Source organism: Moschus berezovskii, chromosome 11 (genome assembly GCF_049115385.1).
Source record: "Moschus berezovskii isolate FMDL1 chromosome 11, NW_MosBer_1.0, whole genome shotgun sequence".
Taxonomy (NCBI): domain Eukaryota; kingdom Metazoa; phylum Chordata; class Mammalia; order Artiodactyla; family Moschidae; genus Moschus; species Moschus berezovskii.
In genome coordinates this window covers 39,902,960-39,923,336 of record NC_142470.1, presented here as the reverse complement: position 1 = coordinate 39,923,336, position 20,377 = coordinate 39,902,960, and the positions used below count along the sequence as shown (strand labels likewise).

The window sequence follows — 20,377 nt, the reverse complement described above, 5'->3', positions numbered from 1 at the left end:
TTCATTAATTCTTTCACCTTCTTTCCCCTGAGGCCTCAGCACTCAACAGATACTCAACAAATGTTTATTTACTCAACAAATATTTCTTGAGCATGTGTCATGTGCCATGCACTATGCCAGCACTGGGTACAACAGTGAGAGAAAGAGGAGAGAAAAAAATCAAGTCTCTACTTTCATAATCTAGTAAAAGACACAGAAAGGAAGTTAAAACTCCAAGGAAGATCATAAAAGGACAATTGCATAAAGTACCATAGAATAAAACTCATGATGCCGTATGTGGGGAAAATGTCTTTATTAAGAAGTTCAGGAAACTAATGATGATTCAGCTTCTATCTGAAAGGCCAGAAAAGGCCAACTAGGCAAAGAAGGGGAAGAGGCACAGTGTCTCAGTCAGAGGCACAGTACAGAGGTCCTGTGGCAGAAAGGAGAATGGGCTCTGGAGTGGGAGGAAGGTGTGAACCGTGGAGATGGCCTGGTTAAAGCTGGGTCTTTATGCTAAGGTGGTTTGGATGAGGGTAAGGAAGGTGGAGATGGAGAGAAGTAAGCAGGTTTGCATAATGTTGCAGTGGTAACATTGCCCAGACATGGGAGTGAGTTTGATCCTTAAAGAGAACGTGGTATCAAAGATGAGTCCTCCATTTCTATGAGTGCGTGGAAGGATGAACTCAGTTGGCAGCATCACACTGTCCAGGATCCTACCTGGCAGTCCTTCCCTGCTCTTTCCTGTCTTCCCCATGACGCCAAGAGTCCATTTCAAGTCTCCTGGGCACGCCTAGCTGGCTTGCTGTACTCTTTGCTGAGTCTTCTCAGTGGGAGGGGGGAAATCTTCTCATTTTACCCAGCAACCCACCTCCAAGATTCTTTTCTCTGAAGGCTCAACTGAGCCACGTGCAACTCATTTCCAGGGAAGGGTGGGCTGGCTTCATCAGCGCTAAGTGAAATGCTGTGTTCCTGCCAGAGGCTTTGATATATGGAGCGATGCTGGGAAGGGCTGTGTGTGGGCTTTCTTTCTTTTTTTTTTTTTAAACGCACCTCCCTGGTACTCCTTGAATGGCAGTTGACAATTAGCTGCTAAGTAAAAGGGGCACTTATTTTTATTGCGGGGGCCTTGACAGCTTTATGTTCACTCTTTAAAAGCCAAGAGTCATGTGTGTTAAGGTGAGTAGGGAGGAGAAGATGTGTGGGAAGGAGGAACGGAGGACCAGGGGGCAGGTGCCGGCAGATCCCATGGTTTCAGTGCTGGAGGCAGAACCTGAGCAGTGTTTACAAGCATGTGTTGATCTGGAAACAAGAGAGAATGGTTCCTGCAGCTTGTGGAGGAGGGAAGGTCTGAGGCTGGCCCAGAGGAAAGTACGATTCCTGGGCCCCCACCATGCCTCGTATCCCCAGGATGCCGCGGTGGGAGCTGGGCTGTGGCTTTCCTGCCCTGGCGCTGCTCTTTTGCTGGAATTTCAGGAAGAAAACCCCCAAGCTCCAAAAGAAAGGTATTTCTTTCCAATTTTGTGATTTGGTTCTTCCCCGAAAAGACGCTTTGCCTAGTGTTCCCCTTCCTTCTCCTATCTGAGAGGGGGGTGCTCCTAGGACTGAGCCTCTGGGGACAGGAGTGGGGGAGCAGGGAGAGAGAGGCAGAGAGGGGGCTCTCCGTGACCTGGACTGGACTGGAGGCCAGGTGGGAGGGCTCTTGTCCTGAATCCAGGAGTGTTTGAGCAATGATGAAAGAGGAATGAGATTAAAAAGGAGGTGACAGCTAATCCTACTTGTGCTTAACAGAATCAATACAGCGGTTTTCCAGCAAATCTGGGGTGGAAGCTACAGAAGTAAGGAGTGAAGGATGACTTGTGAGAGGACACTAGACAGTTTACCCCTTTCTCTCTCTCTTCGAGCTTTTCGGATGTCTGAAATTTTACCTGGACACTTTTATTCCACTGACTTTAAATAAGAAAGATTAAAGTATACTGGTTTTAGAATCCCAGGGTAAATATTAATATGACCTTAGACAGATTTGTAACCTGAGTCTCAGTTTTCTCATCTGTAAAATGGGACAATAATATCTAATTTATTATATTACGAGGACTAAATGAAAGAGCACATGAAAACTTTTAAGGTAGTTTGTCATAAAATTTGCTTAATTAATTAAATGTATTAATAATTATATGGCATATTATAATTACTTAAGATTTGTACCTGTTTAGATGGAAATGCGTTTGTTAATGGTAATGGGTCCAAAGTAATGAGCAATTCTGAGTGGACGAGTGGTTGGAGAGGGTAGAAAGGGCAGTTCCCTGAAGGACTGAGTGCAAGCTAGGAGGGCACAGAAAGGGGAGCTGGGTTTCTCCTATTAGTATCCGTGGGGTGTGAAATGGTCTTTGAGTACTTTCCAACCCGCTGTCTGTTGTCTTCCCCCTTCACCGATCCTTTACTAGTTTCCCTAGATTTCTCAGTTCACCTATTCCCTTATAGCTAGGCTATTTCTTGTCCACCCAGGATCAAAGAATTCAGGATCTTTGAATTCTTTGTCCACCCATGATCAAAGAATTCAGGATCCTCTAGCAATCAGGATCCAGAATTCAGAGGCATGTAGAACTCAGAATGGGGTCTTTGAAGTTCCAGGGATACTTTGGACTCCAAACCCGTGACATGTGATGCGAGATGAAGAGTGACGAACCCTGAGGTAGACAAACTGAAGAGATAAGGTTGCCCTTTCTCTCCTGTTAGCAGGGACCTGTGGGGTCCTGCTGTCTCCAGAGCAGCCGGTAGTCATCTCTTGTTGGTAAGACTAGCTTAAACCGATTTCTAAGCTGGAGCTGGAAAGTTTGGAGTCTTCATTATATGGGTGATATTTAAAGTCGTGAGATTATAAAGTACATGCAAAAGCGGAAGGAAAAGCTTGGGACATTAACCTTTAGCGGACAGGGAGAAAGGAGGAATCATCCAAGGTGGCTGAAAATGAGGCTGGTGAAATAAATGGAGAACCGAAAGCCTTGTGAGAAATTGTCTCAAGAAGGAAGGGGTGATTTGCTGGGTCACATGTTGCTGATGCATCAGTTCAGAAAAAGACTGAGAATTTGATCACTGGACTTTAAAAACGTAGAGGCCATTGATTTCCTTTCCAATCAATCCTAAAGGAAATCAACCCTGAAGATTCATTGGAAGGACTGATGCTAGAGCTCCAATAATTTGGCCACCTGATGGGAAGAGCCTGACTTGCTGGGAAAGACCCTGATACTGAGAAAGATTAAAGGCAAAAGGAGTAAGTGGCAGCAGAGCATAAGATGGTTAGATAGCATCACTGACTCAGTGGATGTGAATCTGAGCAAACTCTAGCATGCTGCCAGTCCGTGGGGTCACAAAGAGTCAGACATAGTGACTGAACAACAACAACAAATTGATTTCCTTGACAAGCGCAAGTTTGGGGAAGTGCTGACCAGAGCGCATTTGGGAGAGAAGGGACGAGGAACAGGAGGAACGGGAGACAGCAGGTAACAGCTCTTTGAGGACTAGTCTGTCATGTGCCAGGCTCTGTGCCAGGAGATAAAAATAGATGGTGAGCCAGACAGGCTGTCTGCCTCTGAGGAACCCACAGTCCAGTGGAAGAGAGATACTTAAATAAATCATCATAAGACGACATGAGAAGTGATGGAGGTATACACAGGGAGTGCTGTGAGCACAACGTAGGGAATAACCAATTCCTCTTAGGAGAAGGCATTTGAGTTCAGGCTGTAGGAAAATCAGGTTTCCCGGTGGGGAGGAGGAAGGGCTTTCACTCCAGAGTTTTCAAGAGGAAGGCTGGTTTTCCTTCTGTCATAATCTACAGTTACCAAAGAATCTGGGCTGCAGCAGATGCTCAGGCTATATTTGCCAAATGATTTTGTGAATTCCAGTGGAAGGAGTTTGCAAAAAAAGAATTGCAGAAGCACTCATTACAACAATGTTTGCAGTACGAGTGAGGATTAAGAAGAGAGGTGGTTTAAAGTGAATTGAAAACGTCCTGATCTGTTAAGAAGGAAGGAAGGGGTGTTGCACATCATTCTAATGTGCAATAGTTAGTACCTTGTGTTAATGGCTTTGTATTCTCAATGCCTATGAAAGTGCCTACTGCTTGAATGATTGACTGAATTGCTGTTGCTTGTGAGAAAGTCTATAGGAGGAGCAGTGACTTGGGAGAGTTGGGAATGGGATGACAGTGAGATTGGAGAAAACAGTGGGAGAACCGCCATCAGACATTCGGCTTACAGGAACAGAGGAGAGAGGGAAAGAAGTGAGAGAGGCAGAGATGATATCTATAGAAGGAGATTGGACCAGATATGCAGATTTGTGTCAATTTATGGGTGCTATCCAAATGCATAGACTTGTATGAACTTTCCCAATGATAACGTCTAGAGTGAGAAGTCTGAATTGGGATTCCAGGAAATGACACATTGCAGGAGCAGGTAGAAGATGGGGAAGTACAGGAACCTGCTTTTCCCTCTGAGGTGCCCTCCCTAGATCTCTCAAAAGGAATTTTTTAAATGCCCCATTGTCTATGCTTCAAGTCAGATCATTTAATCATTTCCTTCCAAGTTGGTGCAAATATCTATCTAGCTCTTTTCATAGACAAATAGAAACCTAATTCTATATATTTCCTGACACCCTCTAATAGTTTCTTATTATTTTGCATGGGTCCTTTCATTTTCATAACTTGGTAATAGGCTAATTGAAAGCGAGAGTCACCTCTTACAGGCCCTTGTCTATAGAACCCATTCCACATGGCCTGCTGCTGATACATGCAGGGCACTCAGGAGATGCTAGTATGAGACTGAATTCACTTACTGAGGGCATCCCTATTAGGGTTTAAACTACGGAAATGCCCAAATTGTCATTAATCATGGAAAGCACTTGCTTAAAGATGACATAGCTCATTAAGTAATTCAGCAAAATTGTTTGACTGTCTACCTTGTCCCCATGCTAAACATAAGGGTGAAATCAGGTTGAGTTGGATTGAGAGATTACATGAATGACAAGAGAAGAAATAGAAGCTCTGAGGGCTGGTGACTCTCCTGGCCTACTCCTGGCAATAGGGAGCCTACAGTCTTGCAGAGGGCACACCGCAGATAAGTGATAGTAACTCAGTGAGAAAAGGCTTGGGATGGTACAGAAGGGATATGGGTGCACTGAGTGAGGATGGAGTTTCTCAGGCTGGGTCAGGGAAGTCTTGGCAGAGGTGATGGTATTAGAGTTGGGCCAAGGAAGACATGGGCTTCCCTTCTGGCTCAAATGGTGAAGAATCTCCCTGCAATGCAGGATACTGGGGTTCGATCCCTGGGCCAGGAAGATCCCCTGGAGAAGGAAATGGCAACCCACTCTAGTATTCTTGCCTGGAGAATTCCACAAACAGAGGAGCCTGGTGGGCTACAGTCCATGGGGTCGCAGAGACAGACACAACTGAGTGACTAACACTTTCACTTCATGGAAGACATAGAATCCTAGTAGACAGGGAAGAGAGAGAATCCTAGTAGACAGGGAAGAGAGAGAGGAGGAGACTAGGCAGCTAGAAGAGACCGTCCAGGGCGTGTAGTCTGGTGAGCACTGTAGGCTTTGAGATCACCAGGGTGAGGTGCCTTTGGGGGCGTGGGAGGAAGTCAGGCCAGAAAGGGAGGTGGGGGCTGGGCCAGTTGCCGACCTAAGGGATGCTGGCCCTGGTTTTCAAATTTTACCCACAGAAGTATTTAAGCAGGCAGTCTCACTGGAATGCTGTAAGTAAAACAGATAACAGCCCAGCAGGTCTGAGGTGATGAGGATCCCCTGGAGCTTTGAGGGGTAATTTGAAAAATGCTGCTGTGGCAATTGGGGAAGCAGTCAGTGACTATTAAAAATGGAAGCATACTTGGGTAGACCAGTTGTTTACAAAGGCAAATAGCAGGAGGACTTTGAAAAATTACAGGAAAGGAGACCACAGCAGAGGGAGGGGAGGGAGGAGTCCAGTTGGCCTCAGGCAGTGGGGAGTATGGAGGACCCAGATTCCAGAGATATGGCTGCAGCTCTTACATGTGGCATCCATGTTAATTAGAGAGCAAATAAAGGGGACCCACCAGAGAGAGAATCCTGGGGAAAACCAAAGGACTTTGGGCACAGTGTCCTAGGGATTGGAGTGGTCAGTGCAGCAGAGCCCTAATGATGCTAGAGAGAAAACCCAGCAGGACAGAAATGAAACCGTGACTGTCTTCTGACCTCCAGGGCATGAAGGGCATGGGACCCTGGTGGGGAGATGGGTAGCCAGCCAGTGTCCTAATTCATAAACTAACCTTGTTCCACTGCTGGGGTGGGGAAATTATAGAGCCAGATGCTGGCAGGGCTGGGTGGAACTGGTCCACACATGCTTCGCTGGAGGCAGTGTAATTCGGAAAAATATTTCTGGAAATCAATTTGCATACCATAGTCATTAAAATGTTCAAACGACTTGACCTAGTAATTCCACATGTGAGAACTGGCTTTAAAGAAATATTTCAAAGGAGGAAAAACCAATGTTCATCCAATCCAAATGCTAATTAATCAATTAATTAGAAATTATACATTGAACTAGATACATTCCAGGAACTCTGCTAGGCAGTGACCATGTTCACTGTGGTAGTGTTAACAACAGTAGAACATAGTAAACAACATAAATTATTTAAAATGCTGCGATGGTTTAATACAGTATGAGACATCGATATGATAGACTATTATGCTTTCATGCTAAATGACACAAGCAGAATTCAAAATGGCCTATTTGCTTCTCTTGCGTTTACTGCCTGGGTGTGAATTCTGACTTGTCCTGTGTCCTGGCACCTGACCTTGGCAAGTTCATTAGCGCCTCTAAGGCTCCATATCTTTAATAGGAACACAGGTATAACAGTACTATCTCATGGAGTTGGCTGTCAAGGTTAAGTGAGGAAAGGTGTTCAAATTTAGCACAATTCCGAGCACAAAGCAAGCAGTCATTAAAAGTGAGTTGTTCTTTTAAATACTATAAATGTAGACAAACAGACTGACCGACAGCCTCAAATGGACAGCCCCCACTCTAGAGCCCCAGGAAATATGATGTGTGGTTTGTCTTGTATATTTTGTTCAGTATCATTGCAGAAAATCCTATCACTTTGACTGCTCAGTTCTGCCAAGGGAAATCGGAGTGACGGGTAGGCTCTGCTTTCTCTCTTCCCAGCCGTGTTTGGCCAGCGCTTGGATGAGACCGTGGCTTATGAGCAGAAGTTCGGCCCCCACCTGGTGCCCATCCTGGTGGAGAAGTGTGCCGAGTTCATCCTGGAGCATGGTCTGAACGAAGAGGGCATCTTCCGACTGCCTGGGCAGGACAACCTAGTGAAGCAGCTGAGAGATGCTTTTGACGCGGGGGAGCGGCCCTCCTTTGACAGGTATGCTGTGCTCACCTCGTCATCCCTGTGCCCTGCTTGGCTGAGAGGACCTTTGTTTACCAGTTGAGCTATGGGACTTGCATAGATGCTTTCAAAATCCCTGGCTTGCAACAGAAAAAGCCTTTTGTTCTGCTCGTGACTCAAAATTTGGGAGCCTGGAGCATGGTTAGAGAAGCATGCCGACCATTTATGTGAGAGAGGACATGAACTAGGATAGGGCCTTGAGGTCAGTCAAGAGGTATTTCGGATATGGGGAGGGGAATACAGACGAAGAGAGAAAGATGGGACCTAGCTCAAGGCGCATGATTTGGAGCGGATGAGGGATGGAGAATGGCAGAGCTGGCTGGGCAGACTTGGGGTAGTAGATTAGGCACCGTGTCAATATCCAAGGGTTCCGATGGTCTTTCTTGGCTTTCCAGAAATGGCCAGGGCCAGGACTTCTTGCTTATTTGCAGGAACACAGTCCTGTGCAACTCTGAACTTGATTCAGAACCCTTTGGGAGGGAGTACAGATTGACATCATGGCAGCCTGGTGCCCTCCCAATCTCGTTTAAGGAGGTTGCCCAGCCCTGTTTGGGGCATTTCAGGTGCAATGATGTTTCTTCCACCCTCCGCCTTCCTCCCCCACCCCCCACTGCAGCTGCACAGCCGAGGTTTTCTTCTCTGCCCTGCTCAACTGGCCCAACCCCCACCGACACTGTATACTTTTGACCTGTTGTGCAATATTCTCTCAGTTGCCTGCACGCGCTTGTCCTGCTGGCAAGAAAGAGCCATTGTTCTTTCCAAATCAGCAGCCCATAAACCGAGGTTTAGTGACCCGAGCCTGAACTCTCACCACTTTCCAAAGATTGAAATACCCGCAGGAGCTTGTTTACGATGAAGGACTAGGGCTGATCCTGGGACAACCATGAACAGCTAAGTGTGGTGCTGTGTCAACTGTCTTATCCTTCCTCTCCCTCACCTCCCACTCCAGTCACCAATGATGCCCACTCTCCTTCGGAAGCATCACTGAGAGCCGTCTCTTTCTCTCCATTCTCAGCCACTGTCTTGGTTTGGAGCATCATATGTCTGTCTCTGCTGTCCTTGGCATCCAACAGGTTAATTTATCAAGGTGCTGTGTTTTAACAGGAAAGCAACAGGCGAAGATGTTACTGGAATGAGAGCAGGTTACGGGCATCACATTTACAGGGCTTTCTGGGAGGGCCGTAAATCACATTTCACCATCAGGCACCTTTCAATCAAGCGCACTACCTTCACACTGACTTTTCTTCTTGTGTTTTTACTAGCTTTGCGTGGATCAAAAGATGTAGATGGATTATTGCTAAAGCAATGAGAGCAGTCAGCCAGGAGGACTAGAGGTGATTATGGGAGTTGCCAAACACCTGACCGAGGCTTGAGCTCCTACATCTATAAAGTCAGCCTGGGTGGTTGGAGTTGAGTCTTTGATTCCTGTGAAATAAATATTTGGGGCTGGAGGGAGGAGAGTTACACACACCTTGTCTGATTGCTCCACCCCCTAGGGCTGAGGAATAGAATTTACACATCCAAAGTAAGAAGGGTCACCTGAGGCTCTTCAGGGCCGACTCTTGGGGCCACATGACCTCTAGGGTACTTGTCTAGATCTTCTACATTGGTCATGTGTGCAGTTCTACAATCAGATCCCCTGAATTACCTCATTAGAAAGAAGAAAAACAAAGATGCTCTTATTTGGTAGGTTCTACTGCAGATGTATCTGGTTCTCATTAAACATATAAATAAGAATTTTAAAATGTCTTTGTCGAGTTACTTCTGGGCTAGATACTGCCCATATATGATTCACTTCCCATACCTATATTTCTGTGAGAAAAGGACAAGTGTGCCACATTATAAGGTCAGTGTTACAACGCAAGGGTTGGCAGACCATCTGAGAGGCCTTGGCTAATCTCTGATGGGTCAGTCATTGAACTCAGAAGTCACTTGGCTCCTGACTTGTTCTTAGTCTTTGATTAAAAATATATATATGAGGACATTTCATTAGGTTGGAGGAAAAGCAAACCCAGGAAAAATCATGCTGAAAATTTAGACTATAACCATGATATTCGAGCCAGTTCTGTAACCATAGGGGCACAGACATTAAACCAAAAATTTAGAGACAAAACTGTATAGTTCTATTGTGTTAAGGGCCAAAAAATGAAAAATAGATGGGGTTTTTTCATCTATTTTTAATTTCCTTTTTTCATCATTTTTCATTTCAGCAGGGGGCTTTTGACATGATCTGCTGGGTTTAGGGGGCTTCCCTGGTGGCTCAGACAGTAAAGAATCTGCCTGCAATGCAGGAGACCTGGGTTCCATCCCTGGGTTGGGAAGATCCCCTGGGAGGAGGGCATGGCAACCCACTCCAGTGTTCTTGCTTTCACCCCAAAATGGCACTTAATCTGAGATACAGTGAACAAGCCTAAGGATTTAGCCAAGCCAAGCAGAATTATCTTCCCCTGACAAAATGAACTGGAAAGCTTTCAGTGGGTTGCAATATTCTGTGATGATTTAGATGGCTAATTGTGTTTTTCGATGATAACTTTGAAGCATCAATCCTGTATCTGTGGTTACAATCCCTTTCTCTTTTCTAATGTTGGCTATTACCTTCTCCTGATTGAGCTATCTGTAGAGTTTGACATTTTTGTTGTTGTGTTTATCTTCAAAATTTTCTGGTTCTTGATGTATTATCTATACTATTTTCCTCATTTCAAATTCTTTGTTTTCTGTATTTGTTCTGTGGGTGTGTTCTGAGTTTTGGGGACTGTGCCACATGATGGCCGAGGCATTGGAGAATGGAGTCGTGGCAGTAGGAAGCCAAATAGGGGCTGGGGCAGAATCCAGGCAAAAGATGATGGCCTTCTGGAACACGGCGGGGAAAGGAGGGGCAGGACTTAGAGGGATTCCAGGGGCACTTGCAGAGTAAGATTAGAGGCTGTGGGGTAGGGGAAGGGCTTCAGTCAAACCAGAGATGCCATTGGGTGAACAGCGATTCAGGGGCATTGGGACAAAGGAGATTTCTGGACTTTGGAGAATGCTGCTCAGCAAAGTGTCAGATGCTATTTTCTGGGGAACTTCTGCATTTTGATGAGAGGGCTTTGCCAAGGTATTTTTAGGCAGTGACTCAGCAGGGAAGTCTTTTCCAGAATCCCCACCTTAAAGTGAATAGTCCCCACCCCTGATTTCCTGAGGGCAGCAGTGGAGCAGAGGCAGGGCTCTGTGCTTGCTCGAGTTCTGCTTTGGAGTTAGAGTTCACGGGCTGCAAAGGCTGGAACCTTTTCAGAAGGCAGCTCCAAGCACCAGCCATCAAAACCAACCAAAGATAAAACATTTACGTGAAACATCAAGACAGAGAGCTCCACACTCAAACCGTGATGTTCTGGTTTCTGGGGCCTCAAATGCCTGCCTTCTCCTCCTCATGCCCAAATCCACCCCTCCTGGCCCTCCTCCAAGAGTGGTTCCCACCCAGCCCATCCACTTCTATATCCCCCATTGCTGATGTCCAGGAATCACTCAGATCAGCTCAACCTTTTACCACATCACAGCTTTTCAAAATACTACTGGGGCTGTCTCTTACAAACACCAGCTTTTCTTTTTCTTTCTTTTTTAATTGAAGCATAGTTGATTTACAGTGTTTCGAGTGTACAGCAAAGTGATTCAGTTCCACACACATATGCATCTATTCTTTTTCAGATTCTCTTCCATTATAGGTTATTACAGGATATGGACTATAACTCCCTGTGCTATGCAGTAGTCCTTGTTGTTTACTTATTTTGAATGTACTCGTGTGTATATGTTAATCCCAGACTCCCAATTTACCCCAACCCTCCTTCTTCCTTTGGTAACCATGAGTTTGTTTTCTATGTCTAAGAGCCTATTTCTGTTTTGTAAGTAAGTCCATTTGTACCATAGTTTTCAGTTCAGTCGCTCAGTCATGTCCGACTCTTTGCAACCCCATGAATCACAGCACGCCAGGCCTCCCTGTCCATCACCAACTCCCAGAGTTCACTCAAACTCATGTCCATTGAGTCAGTGATGCCATCCAGCTATCTCACTCTCTGTTGTCCCCTTCTCCTCTCGCCCCCAATCTTTCCCAGCATCAGAGTCTTTTCCAGTGAGTCAACTCTTCGCATGAGGTGGCCAAAGTATTGCAGTTTCAGCTTTAGCATCAGTCCTTCCAATGAACACCCAGGATCGATCTCCTTTAGAATGAACTGGTTGGATCTCCTTGCAGTCCAAGAGACTCTCAAGAGTCTTCTCCAGCACCACAGTTCAAAAGCATCAATTCTTTGGCAATCAGCCTTCTTCACAGTCCAACTCTCACATCCATACATGACCACGGGAAAAACCATAGCCTTGACTAGATGGACCTTTGTTGGCAAAGTAATGTCTCTGCTTTTTAATACACAGAAGAACTGTACTAAAAAGATCTTCATGACCAAGATAATCACGATGGCATGATCACTGACCTAGAGCCAGACATCTTGGGATGTGAAGTCAAGTGGGCCTTAGAAAGCATCACTACGAACAAAGTTAATGGAGGTGATGGAATTCCAGTTGAGCTATTTCAATTCCTGAAAGATGAAAGTGCTGCACTCAATATTCTAGCAAATTTGGAAAACTCAGCAGTGGCCACAGGACTGGAAAAGGTCAGTCTTCATTCCAATCCCAAAGAAAGACAATGCCAAAGAATGCTCAAACTACCGCACAATTGCACTCATCTCACACGCTAGTAAAGTCATGCTCAAAATTCTCCAAGCCAGGCTTCAGCAATATGTGAACCGTGAACTTCCAGATGTACAAGCAGGTTTCAGAAAAGGCACCAGAGATCAAATTGCCAACATCCACTGGATCATGGAGAAAGCAAGAGAGTTCCAGAAAAACTTCTATTTCCGCTTCATTGACTATGCCAAAGCCTTTGACTGTATGGATCACAGTAAACTGTGGAAAATTCTGAAAGAGATGGGAATCCCAGACCACCTGACCTGCCTCTTGAGAAACCATTGTTTTAGATTCCACATATAAGCGATATCGTATATTTGTCTTTCTCTATCTGACTTTACCTAATATAATCTCTAGATCCATCCATGTTGCTGCAGATGGAATTATAAGATTTTTTTTTAAAGGCAAAGTAACATTCCATTGTGCATATATGTAGCACATCTTTTTCCATTCATCTGTCAATGGACATTTAGGTTGCTCCCATATCTTGGCTATTATAAATAGCGCTGCTATGAACAGTGGGGTGCATGACCAGTGTTCCTTGATATGAAATAAGCATGTTTTTTCACTGTTAAGCTTCAAGTTTATGGTATATTCAGACTCATTTTCTCTTACAGAGCTGTGGGATAAATGCAATAGCTCCATAAACCCCAGGGGTCAGTAGACTTTTCTTAAAGGGCCACAAATGAAATATTTAGGCTTTGTGTGTCAGACAATATCTATTGCAGCTACTCAACTCTGTTATAGCATGAAATCAGCTGAAGACAATACAGAAATGAATGAGCATGGCTGTGTTCCTATAACACTTTATTTATAGATGCTGAACTTCAAATTTCATGTGATTTTCACTTGCCATGAAATCTTCTTTTGACACCCCCCTCGCAACCATTTAAAAATGTGAAACCCATTCTTAGCTCATAGGATGTACACATAAAGGCGATGGGCCAGATTTGGCTCCTGGGCCATGGTTTACCCAGTCTGGCCTCCATCCTGCTTGTTGATACATGTGCTGCCTGCCCCATGCCCTAATTCATCATCATTCTTCAAATCTTTTCTGAAGCGTCTCCACCTCCTGCTAAGTCACTTCAGTCGTGTCCGACTCTGTGCGACCCCATAGACGGCAGCCCACCAGGCTCCCCTGTCCCTGGGATTCTCCAGGCAAGAACACTGGAGTGGGTTGTGTCTCCTAGGACTCCCCAATTCTATGCTGGATATCCCTTTTCTACATTTCGGTGCAGTCCCAGGTCCTGAATTCTCTTGTCTTTGCACTGACCGCACAGTATTATAATGACTTGGTATCATTTGAGTCTGTACAGCTTTGTCACTCCATGAGGACAGGGGTCTTGTGTGTCTCTCAGGTTCACTGCTGAAATCCTATATCTGACATAGTATCTTGAACCTAGTAGGTTGTCTCAACACTTACTGTTGAGAGTAAGTGTTGAATAAATGATCATGTTAATATATGAATGAACCCCAGAACTATGTTAAGCTCTCTGAGGGATTAAAGAGAACAATGGCCATAGCTATAAATGAGTTATCACATGAAAAACTATAGACTACATGCTGCTGCTGCTGCTTAGTCGCTTCAGTCGTGTCCAACTCTTTGCGACCCCATGGACTGCAGCCTACCAGGCTCCTCCATCCATGGGATTCTCCAGGCAAGAGTACTGGAGTGGGCTGCTATTGCCTTCTCCGATAGACTACATAGAAAATGCTAAATTGTAATATACTAAGTGACTTAGAGGGCTTCCCTGGTGGCTCAGAGTTTAATGTGTCTGCCTCCAATGCGGGAGACCCGGGTTCGATCCCTGGGTCGGGAAGATCCCCTGGAGAAAGAAATGGTAACCCACTCCAGTATTCTTGCCTGGAGAATCCCATGGATGGAGAAGCCTGGTCGGCTACAGTCCACAGGGTCGCAAAGAGTCGGACACGACTGAGCGACTGAACAGAACAGAACAGAAGTGACTTAGAAGAAAGCAATGAAGGCTAGATAGTTTAACAGGTTTAATGGAAAAGTAGAACTTCAACTTATCTTTGAGGCACTTAGATAGAAGAGATAAAGGAAATGGTGTTGGGGATTGTTATTCCAGAAGGGGGAGTAGTAAAAATATTTTAGTCAAATGTATCTTTATCAAACTCTACTCCTTTGCAAAATTTCCTTTTGGGGACCTGGGATTTTATTCAGTGGATTGCCAGCGGGGAGGTGAGGAGAATTCTGGAATTTTACTTTCAAAAAGCATTGCTTATTTTCTTCCAGAGATACAGACGTCCACACGGTGGCCTCCCTGCTGAAGCTCTACCTCCGAGACCTCCCAGAGCCCGTGGTTCCCTGGAGCCAGTACGATGGGTTCCTGCTCTGTGGGCAGCTCATGAATTCAGATGAGGCAAAGGTTTGTATGTTATTAGAGTAAGTTGTCCTACTTTGGAAGAAGGTAATGGTTACTGAACACTAGTCTGGTAGGCAAGCAGCAGTGGGTCAGGGTGGACCTTCTGGTGAGATACTTTGTTAAACTAGAACTTTCTCAACAGCAAAAAGTCGAATGAAGGCAATCATGGTGACAGTCTTTATGGGATGTCGCACTCCAACAAAGAACTGGGCTATCATCAAATACCCTTAAAGCTAGTAAAAGAAGGAGGATGCTTCTGAGAAGGTTTCTGGCCTTGCTGAAACCTGCTGGAACAGAAAGACAGACTGACTAACCTGGAGGGCAGATGCGGGGTCCGAGTGTTCTAGTTTTGTGATACCACGCATGACAGGCGTGGGTATATGAGGAACATATGCCAGGGAGAGGAAGGACAGGAACTTTCCTTGGCTCATTTCAGCCATAGCTGCCTGCAGGGCCTACAGTTCTGTCTGCAACATCACAAAGCTCCTCACCAGCAGGAGTTTTGATCCTCAGGTAAATTGTTTCCTTAAAGACCTTACAGTCAACAGTTAACCACATTAGAATCATGTGGTTCTAAACAAACTAACCAACAACAAAAGAAACCAGTTAAACCCTACTGACAACGATAAAACCTTCATGGTTTTTAATCAAGATTTGCAAAACTAAATGGTCCATGAATGCGTTTGTATTACACAGCTAATAAAGGGGTCTAATTCCCCACATAGGGGGCGGGGGGAGATTTGTGTTTAGCTGCTGCTGCTGCTAAGTCACTTCAGTCGTGTCCGAGTCTGTGTGACCCCATAGACGGAAGCCCACCAGGCTCCCCCATCCCTGGGATTCTCCAGGCAAGAACACTGGAGTGGGTTGCCATTTCCTTCTCCAATGTGTGAAAGTGAAAAGTGAAAGTAAAGTTGCTCAGTGGTGTCTGACCCTTAGCGACCCCACGGACTGCAACCTACCAGGCTCTTCCATCCATGGGATTTTCTGGGCAATAGAACTGGAGTGGCTTGCCATTGCTTTTACTATGCTAAAAACTCTCTCTGGCAAAATGGTGCACAGAAAAACTTGCAATAAATTTAACTTTGATTTTGCCATTTATTAATAGCAAATGATGTATCTTCTGTAAGACTCAGTTTATTTACTTAGACCAAGAGAACTTTCTGCAATGATTGAATTGTTACATAGCCTCACTGTCCAATGTAGTTACTTCTCATTGTATGTGGCCACTAGGTACTTGAAATGTGGCTAGTGCAACTAAGGAACGAAATTTCTAATTTTATTGTATGTATTTTATAATAGTCATATGTGGCAAGTTGCTGCTATATTAGACAGTACAAACTTAGATTTCATAACAGGATCATTTTGAGGACCAAGGGATATGTGTCACAAGTGAGTGACATTTTAAAATTATTGATTCGGGCCTTCCCTGGTGGTCCAGGGGTTAAGACTTCACTTTCCAATGCAGGGGGTGTGGGTTCCATCCCTGGTTAGGTAGCTAAGATGTCACATGCCTTGCAGCCAAAAACAACCAAAACAGAAAACAGAAGCAACGATGTAACAAATTCAATAAATACTTTGATAATGATCCACATTAAAAAAAATCTTTAAAAAATAGTGATGGCAGCCCCTGAAGTTACTGTGAGTGAAAAGAGGAAAGAAAGCTTGCAGTCCATCTTCCTGGCACATGCGCTCCTTGTATGACTCTCTGACACTCAGTGTCATCATGGAGCTCTAACCTTCAGACCTCTCACCTGCCCTCCAGGCTGGTCATCCTGGCCTTGTGTCCCAGTGTGTTCCAGGAAAGCCATATTGCTTAAAATCCCAGTTCTCAGAAGCGTCCTCCTCAATACATTTGAAGTTACTTGGGGGCATTTGGTTCGGGTCCAGCTCTTTATTGGAGTGTTACATCTTTAGCATTTATGAAACAAACAATTATTGTGAGTATGGTTATCACTTAGTTCTTGCCTTAGAGCAGCTCCGAGTTGGGGAGGAGAGCATAATTGCAGATGAATAAAGAAATACACTGTACAAAAAGCAATGAGCATCTCCATGCTCTTTTTGCAGCTTCTTGTGGATTTATAGTTATTTCAAAATGAAACATTTTTTAAAAACACATAGAAAACTATAGAGACAGACAGGATTGACTGCCAAAGTGTTGCTCCTGCAGAGATAAACCCCAATTATGTTCCAGGGTCCCATTGCTGGCAAGTGAGCAGCCTCATTCACTGGTGTTGAAATCTCTTCACAGGCCCAGCAGGAGTTGATAAAACAGCTCTCCATTCTTCCCCGAGACAACTATAGCCTCCTGAGCTACATCTGCAGGTAAGAGGCCCCTGGAATCAGCTCCATAATTTTCAGCCACACCAGAAAGAAGCCCCTAGTTAGAGAAGGAAAGACTATCTCTGTGAACTCAAGAGATTCAGGTCCAGATCTTTGGAAGGTCAACTTTATTCACGTATCACTGAGGCAGTTTCCTGTGACCCCAAGATAATTTAAAGGATCCCCTGAAAATCTGATTAACACAAAAAGGAAACACACATCTTCCTTCAAACCTACTCCAGGGCTGCCCAGAATCCTGGGACAGGCATTAGAACCCAGAATCCTTATAATTTTTCTAGAATTATCTCCCATCTTCCTGACTCTGGACCATAACTTAGCACCCCAGAGGCATTCATTCCAGGCCACCTTTCTTAGTTCCCTTTCTGAGGACCTGCTGTGTGCTAACTTTGTGGCAACACATGGTGTATGAATTGACCCAGATCAGGCTGAGTTGGAAGCCTGGATCTCCATCCCAGACATAGCTGAATTTCTCTTTATTTTTTTAAAAATATTTTTTATAGTTTCCAAATTATAAAAGAGATAGATGCTTGGTTTGGAAACCAGCAAAATACAAAGTACTGTATATAAACAAAAATTACCCCAAGTCCACTCACCCAGCAAAAATCATTATTAACATTTGAATGTGTTTCCTTCTGAATGTTGTTGTCTCTGTGCTAGATCTTCACATCTATCAATATAAATAATAGGGAAACAATTTTTATACCAAATTAGAAATATGTATATATGTTAATTATATATATATATATATATTTGTAACCTGCTTCTTTTGGCTAAACATAGTTTGAGAATTTTCCTTTGTCGCAAAATAGGGTTATATATGACTATAATATTCCATAAAGTTTTCTCATTTGGGCACCACACCCTTCTCTGAGAATTTCTCCATATTGGGAATTTTATAGTGCTTCAGCCTTTCATTTAAAAGTGTTTTTTAGAGATAGTATTTAGAAATCCCTTTGCTGATCTTTTCAGGTTTTTTTTTGTTTTTTTTTTTTTAATAATGAGTCTGAGAGCTTCATGCCTCAACTGGGTAGAATTATAGTGAAAATTCATTGTTAGTTTTTGAGTGCTTGCTGAAAATTTTAGATGCTCGGTGGTGTAGTCTGAGGATGAGAGCAAGGAGGCATCATGAATTCCCATTTATGAAATCTCACTGTAACATTTTCTTCTCTGGAGACTCAGCTGGGATGTACAGAGAGCCTGGGAGATAAGCCTGTAAAGTGAAGACTAGGCATGGACCGCACCCATTTTAGTCTTGTCTCCTCTTAGCTCCTTGCACTGGACCCTGCTTCATGCCGATGTAACTTTCTACACACCCTTGGCCCCTACACCACCCTCAGCAGCTGAGCTGCTTGTTTCTTGTCTTCCTTGATCTTGAATCTTTCGAGACAAAGCCAAATTCTTGTAGTCAAAGCAGAGTGGTCCCATTCCTGAGACCAGGAGGAAAGAGTTGAGACATACCTCTGTGATCTTGTTGATACCTGGAAGTACTTCCTTGTGGCAACTTCTTGTCTCCCACCCTGGGATATCCTGGCTGCCCACAGGTTCCTCCATGAAATCCAGCTGAACTGTGGAGTTAACAAAATGAGCGTGGATAATCTGGCTACTGTGATTGGTGTGAATCTCATCAGGTCGAAGGTCGAGGACCCTGCTGTGATCATGAGAGGTACCGCTGGTCCCAAGGTGATGGCAGGGGCAGAGGAAGTAATAACAGTGACATCACTACCAAATTGCTCTGGAATTTGCTGAGCATTTTCTGTCGATTATCTTATCTGAGTTGTAAAATAACCCTGTGAAATCAGCAGGCAGTTTATTTTCTGGGTCACAGCAGAGCAGAGAGGTTAGAGATTTACCAGTCATCACACAGTATGGTTGGTTAGCACAAAAACATTTAGCTGGTGTTTCTTAGTCTTTTAGTATTTTTAAACACCCTTAACCAGAGAGTGCGAACAAATGTAATTTTATAAGACACCTCAGAAAGAGGCTACTTGTAAAGCTATGCTGAAAAGACTTATGAGGCTGTGTCTTAGTTCAGTGAACAAGAGTCCTGACACAGAGGATTAATATCTGCCATGATTTGGGGGAGACAGTATGCTTGGCACACATTTGGTATGTGTGCAGTAAGAAATCAGATCCACATCAGGAGAAGAAGATGTCTTCATTTTCTTTCTTGTCATATTCCCTATTTCCTAATCAAAGACGATGCAGAGGACTATAGGCTGAAAACAACCCTTTTGCACCCCAGTCCCATATCCTTCTGTCTTATCCTTTTCACCAGGATCCCCTATCCCAAGCAATTAAGAAGGATCCTGTGAGGAACAACTGAAGTCCTTGGGGGCCATGTGGTTTTAGAGTCAAGTTTAGTGACGTCTCATGGGTGGAGACCTTTGAGGACTGCCTGCTCCCTGCCCATGGTCTTGCACTACAAATCTCTTTCTTCTTTCTTTCAGGGACTCCTCAAATCCAAAGAGTGATGACCATGATGATCAGAGACCACGAAGTCCTTTTCCCCAAGTCCAAGGATGCACCTTTATCACCCCCTGCCTCCCAAAATGATCCCAAGAAACCTCCAGTTGCACGAAGCTCTGTGGGCTGGGATGCCACTGAGGACCCTCCAATTTCTAGGACAGACAGTGTAAGTAACATGATAAGGTGTAGAAAACCTTCCTCTTTCCATCCAACTGTTCCTTCAGTCCAAGTCATTCCACATAAGAGCTGCTTTGGGCTGGCAATCTAGGGAATCCTGAGAGATGCTGTGGCAGTGGACGCAGCTGGTATAGACTCATTTGAATGCATCTTGAAAGCCTGGCCTCTTTCAATATCTAGTTTCTGTTGGTATCCTGGAGATGAGATTAGTGACATGTGTGCCCATCCCCCAGTGACTGAGCAATGGGAATCCTCACTGAAGCCCACGTTAAAAAGGAAACCCTTTCAAATGCAGTCCAGGGAAGTTTGATAGGGAAATTAATGTATACCACAGTGTAAACGTTTCAGTGAGAGTTGTTGAAAATTCCGGGTGAAAGTCCAGAGAGAACTGGTTTCCTGCTAAGCCATGAAACGTGATTTCTTTCTGAGTATGTGATGTGTTTGTGTATTATTTCCCTTTCCCTGATAAGCTGTCTCAGCAATGTCAACCCCCTCATTTGTACTGAAGGATTGCGGCTCACGTTCACAATGTCAAAAAACTCTGCAGACTCTGAAATTTAGACTAAGGCCAACAATTTACAAAGCTCAACTATTTTTACATCTTTAGAGAAACAAATATTTTTTAAAAGAACATGTGAACTTTACGTAGCAGTTTGATTCTTGATGTGTGACCAAGTAATGAATCTAAAATTCCCAGTTGACCAGGTGCTGTCAGTTGCCTACAGTACTGTTAATCCGGTGGATGATGAAGAAAGTATTAAAAAAAAGGTGGTGGTGGTTGTGATTTTTCTCGGGTGATACCTGTCTGGATACAGTGCATCTTACTAATACTCTAAAATCAAATTAATATTTAGAAATGTTCCTAATTCATATAGTGAAATCATCCTG

General features: G+C 44.3%; 1 protein-coding gene across 4 annotated transcripts in view; it reads left to right on the top strand.

The window, feature by feature from the left end:
- The window catches only part of ARHGAP25 (Rho GTPase activating protein 25), a 92,886-nt gene that overhangs the window by 64,147 nt on the left and 8,362 nt on the right, over positions 1 to 20,377 (top strand). For all 4 annotated transcript variants that reach the window (XM_055400272.2, XM_055400273.2, XM_055400271.2 and 1 more), the window contains 5 exons: positions 7,178 to 7,385; positions 14,377 to 14,509; positions 16,755 to 16,828; positions 18,388 to 18,509; positions 19,294 to 19,478. In XM_055400272.2, the coding sequence (XP_055256247.2) occupies positions 7,178 to 7,385; positions 14,377 to 14,509; positions 16,755 to 16,828; positions 18,388 to 18,509; positions 19,294 to 19,478 (722 nt within the window). The remainder of the gene's footprint in view (positions 1 to 7,177; positions 7,386 to 14,376; positions 14,510 to 16,754; positions 16,829 to 18,387; positions 18,510 to 19,293; positions 19,479 to 20,377) is intronic.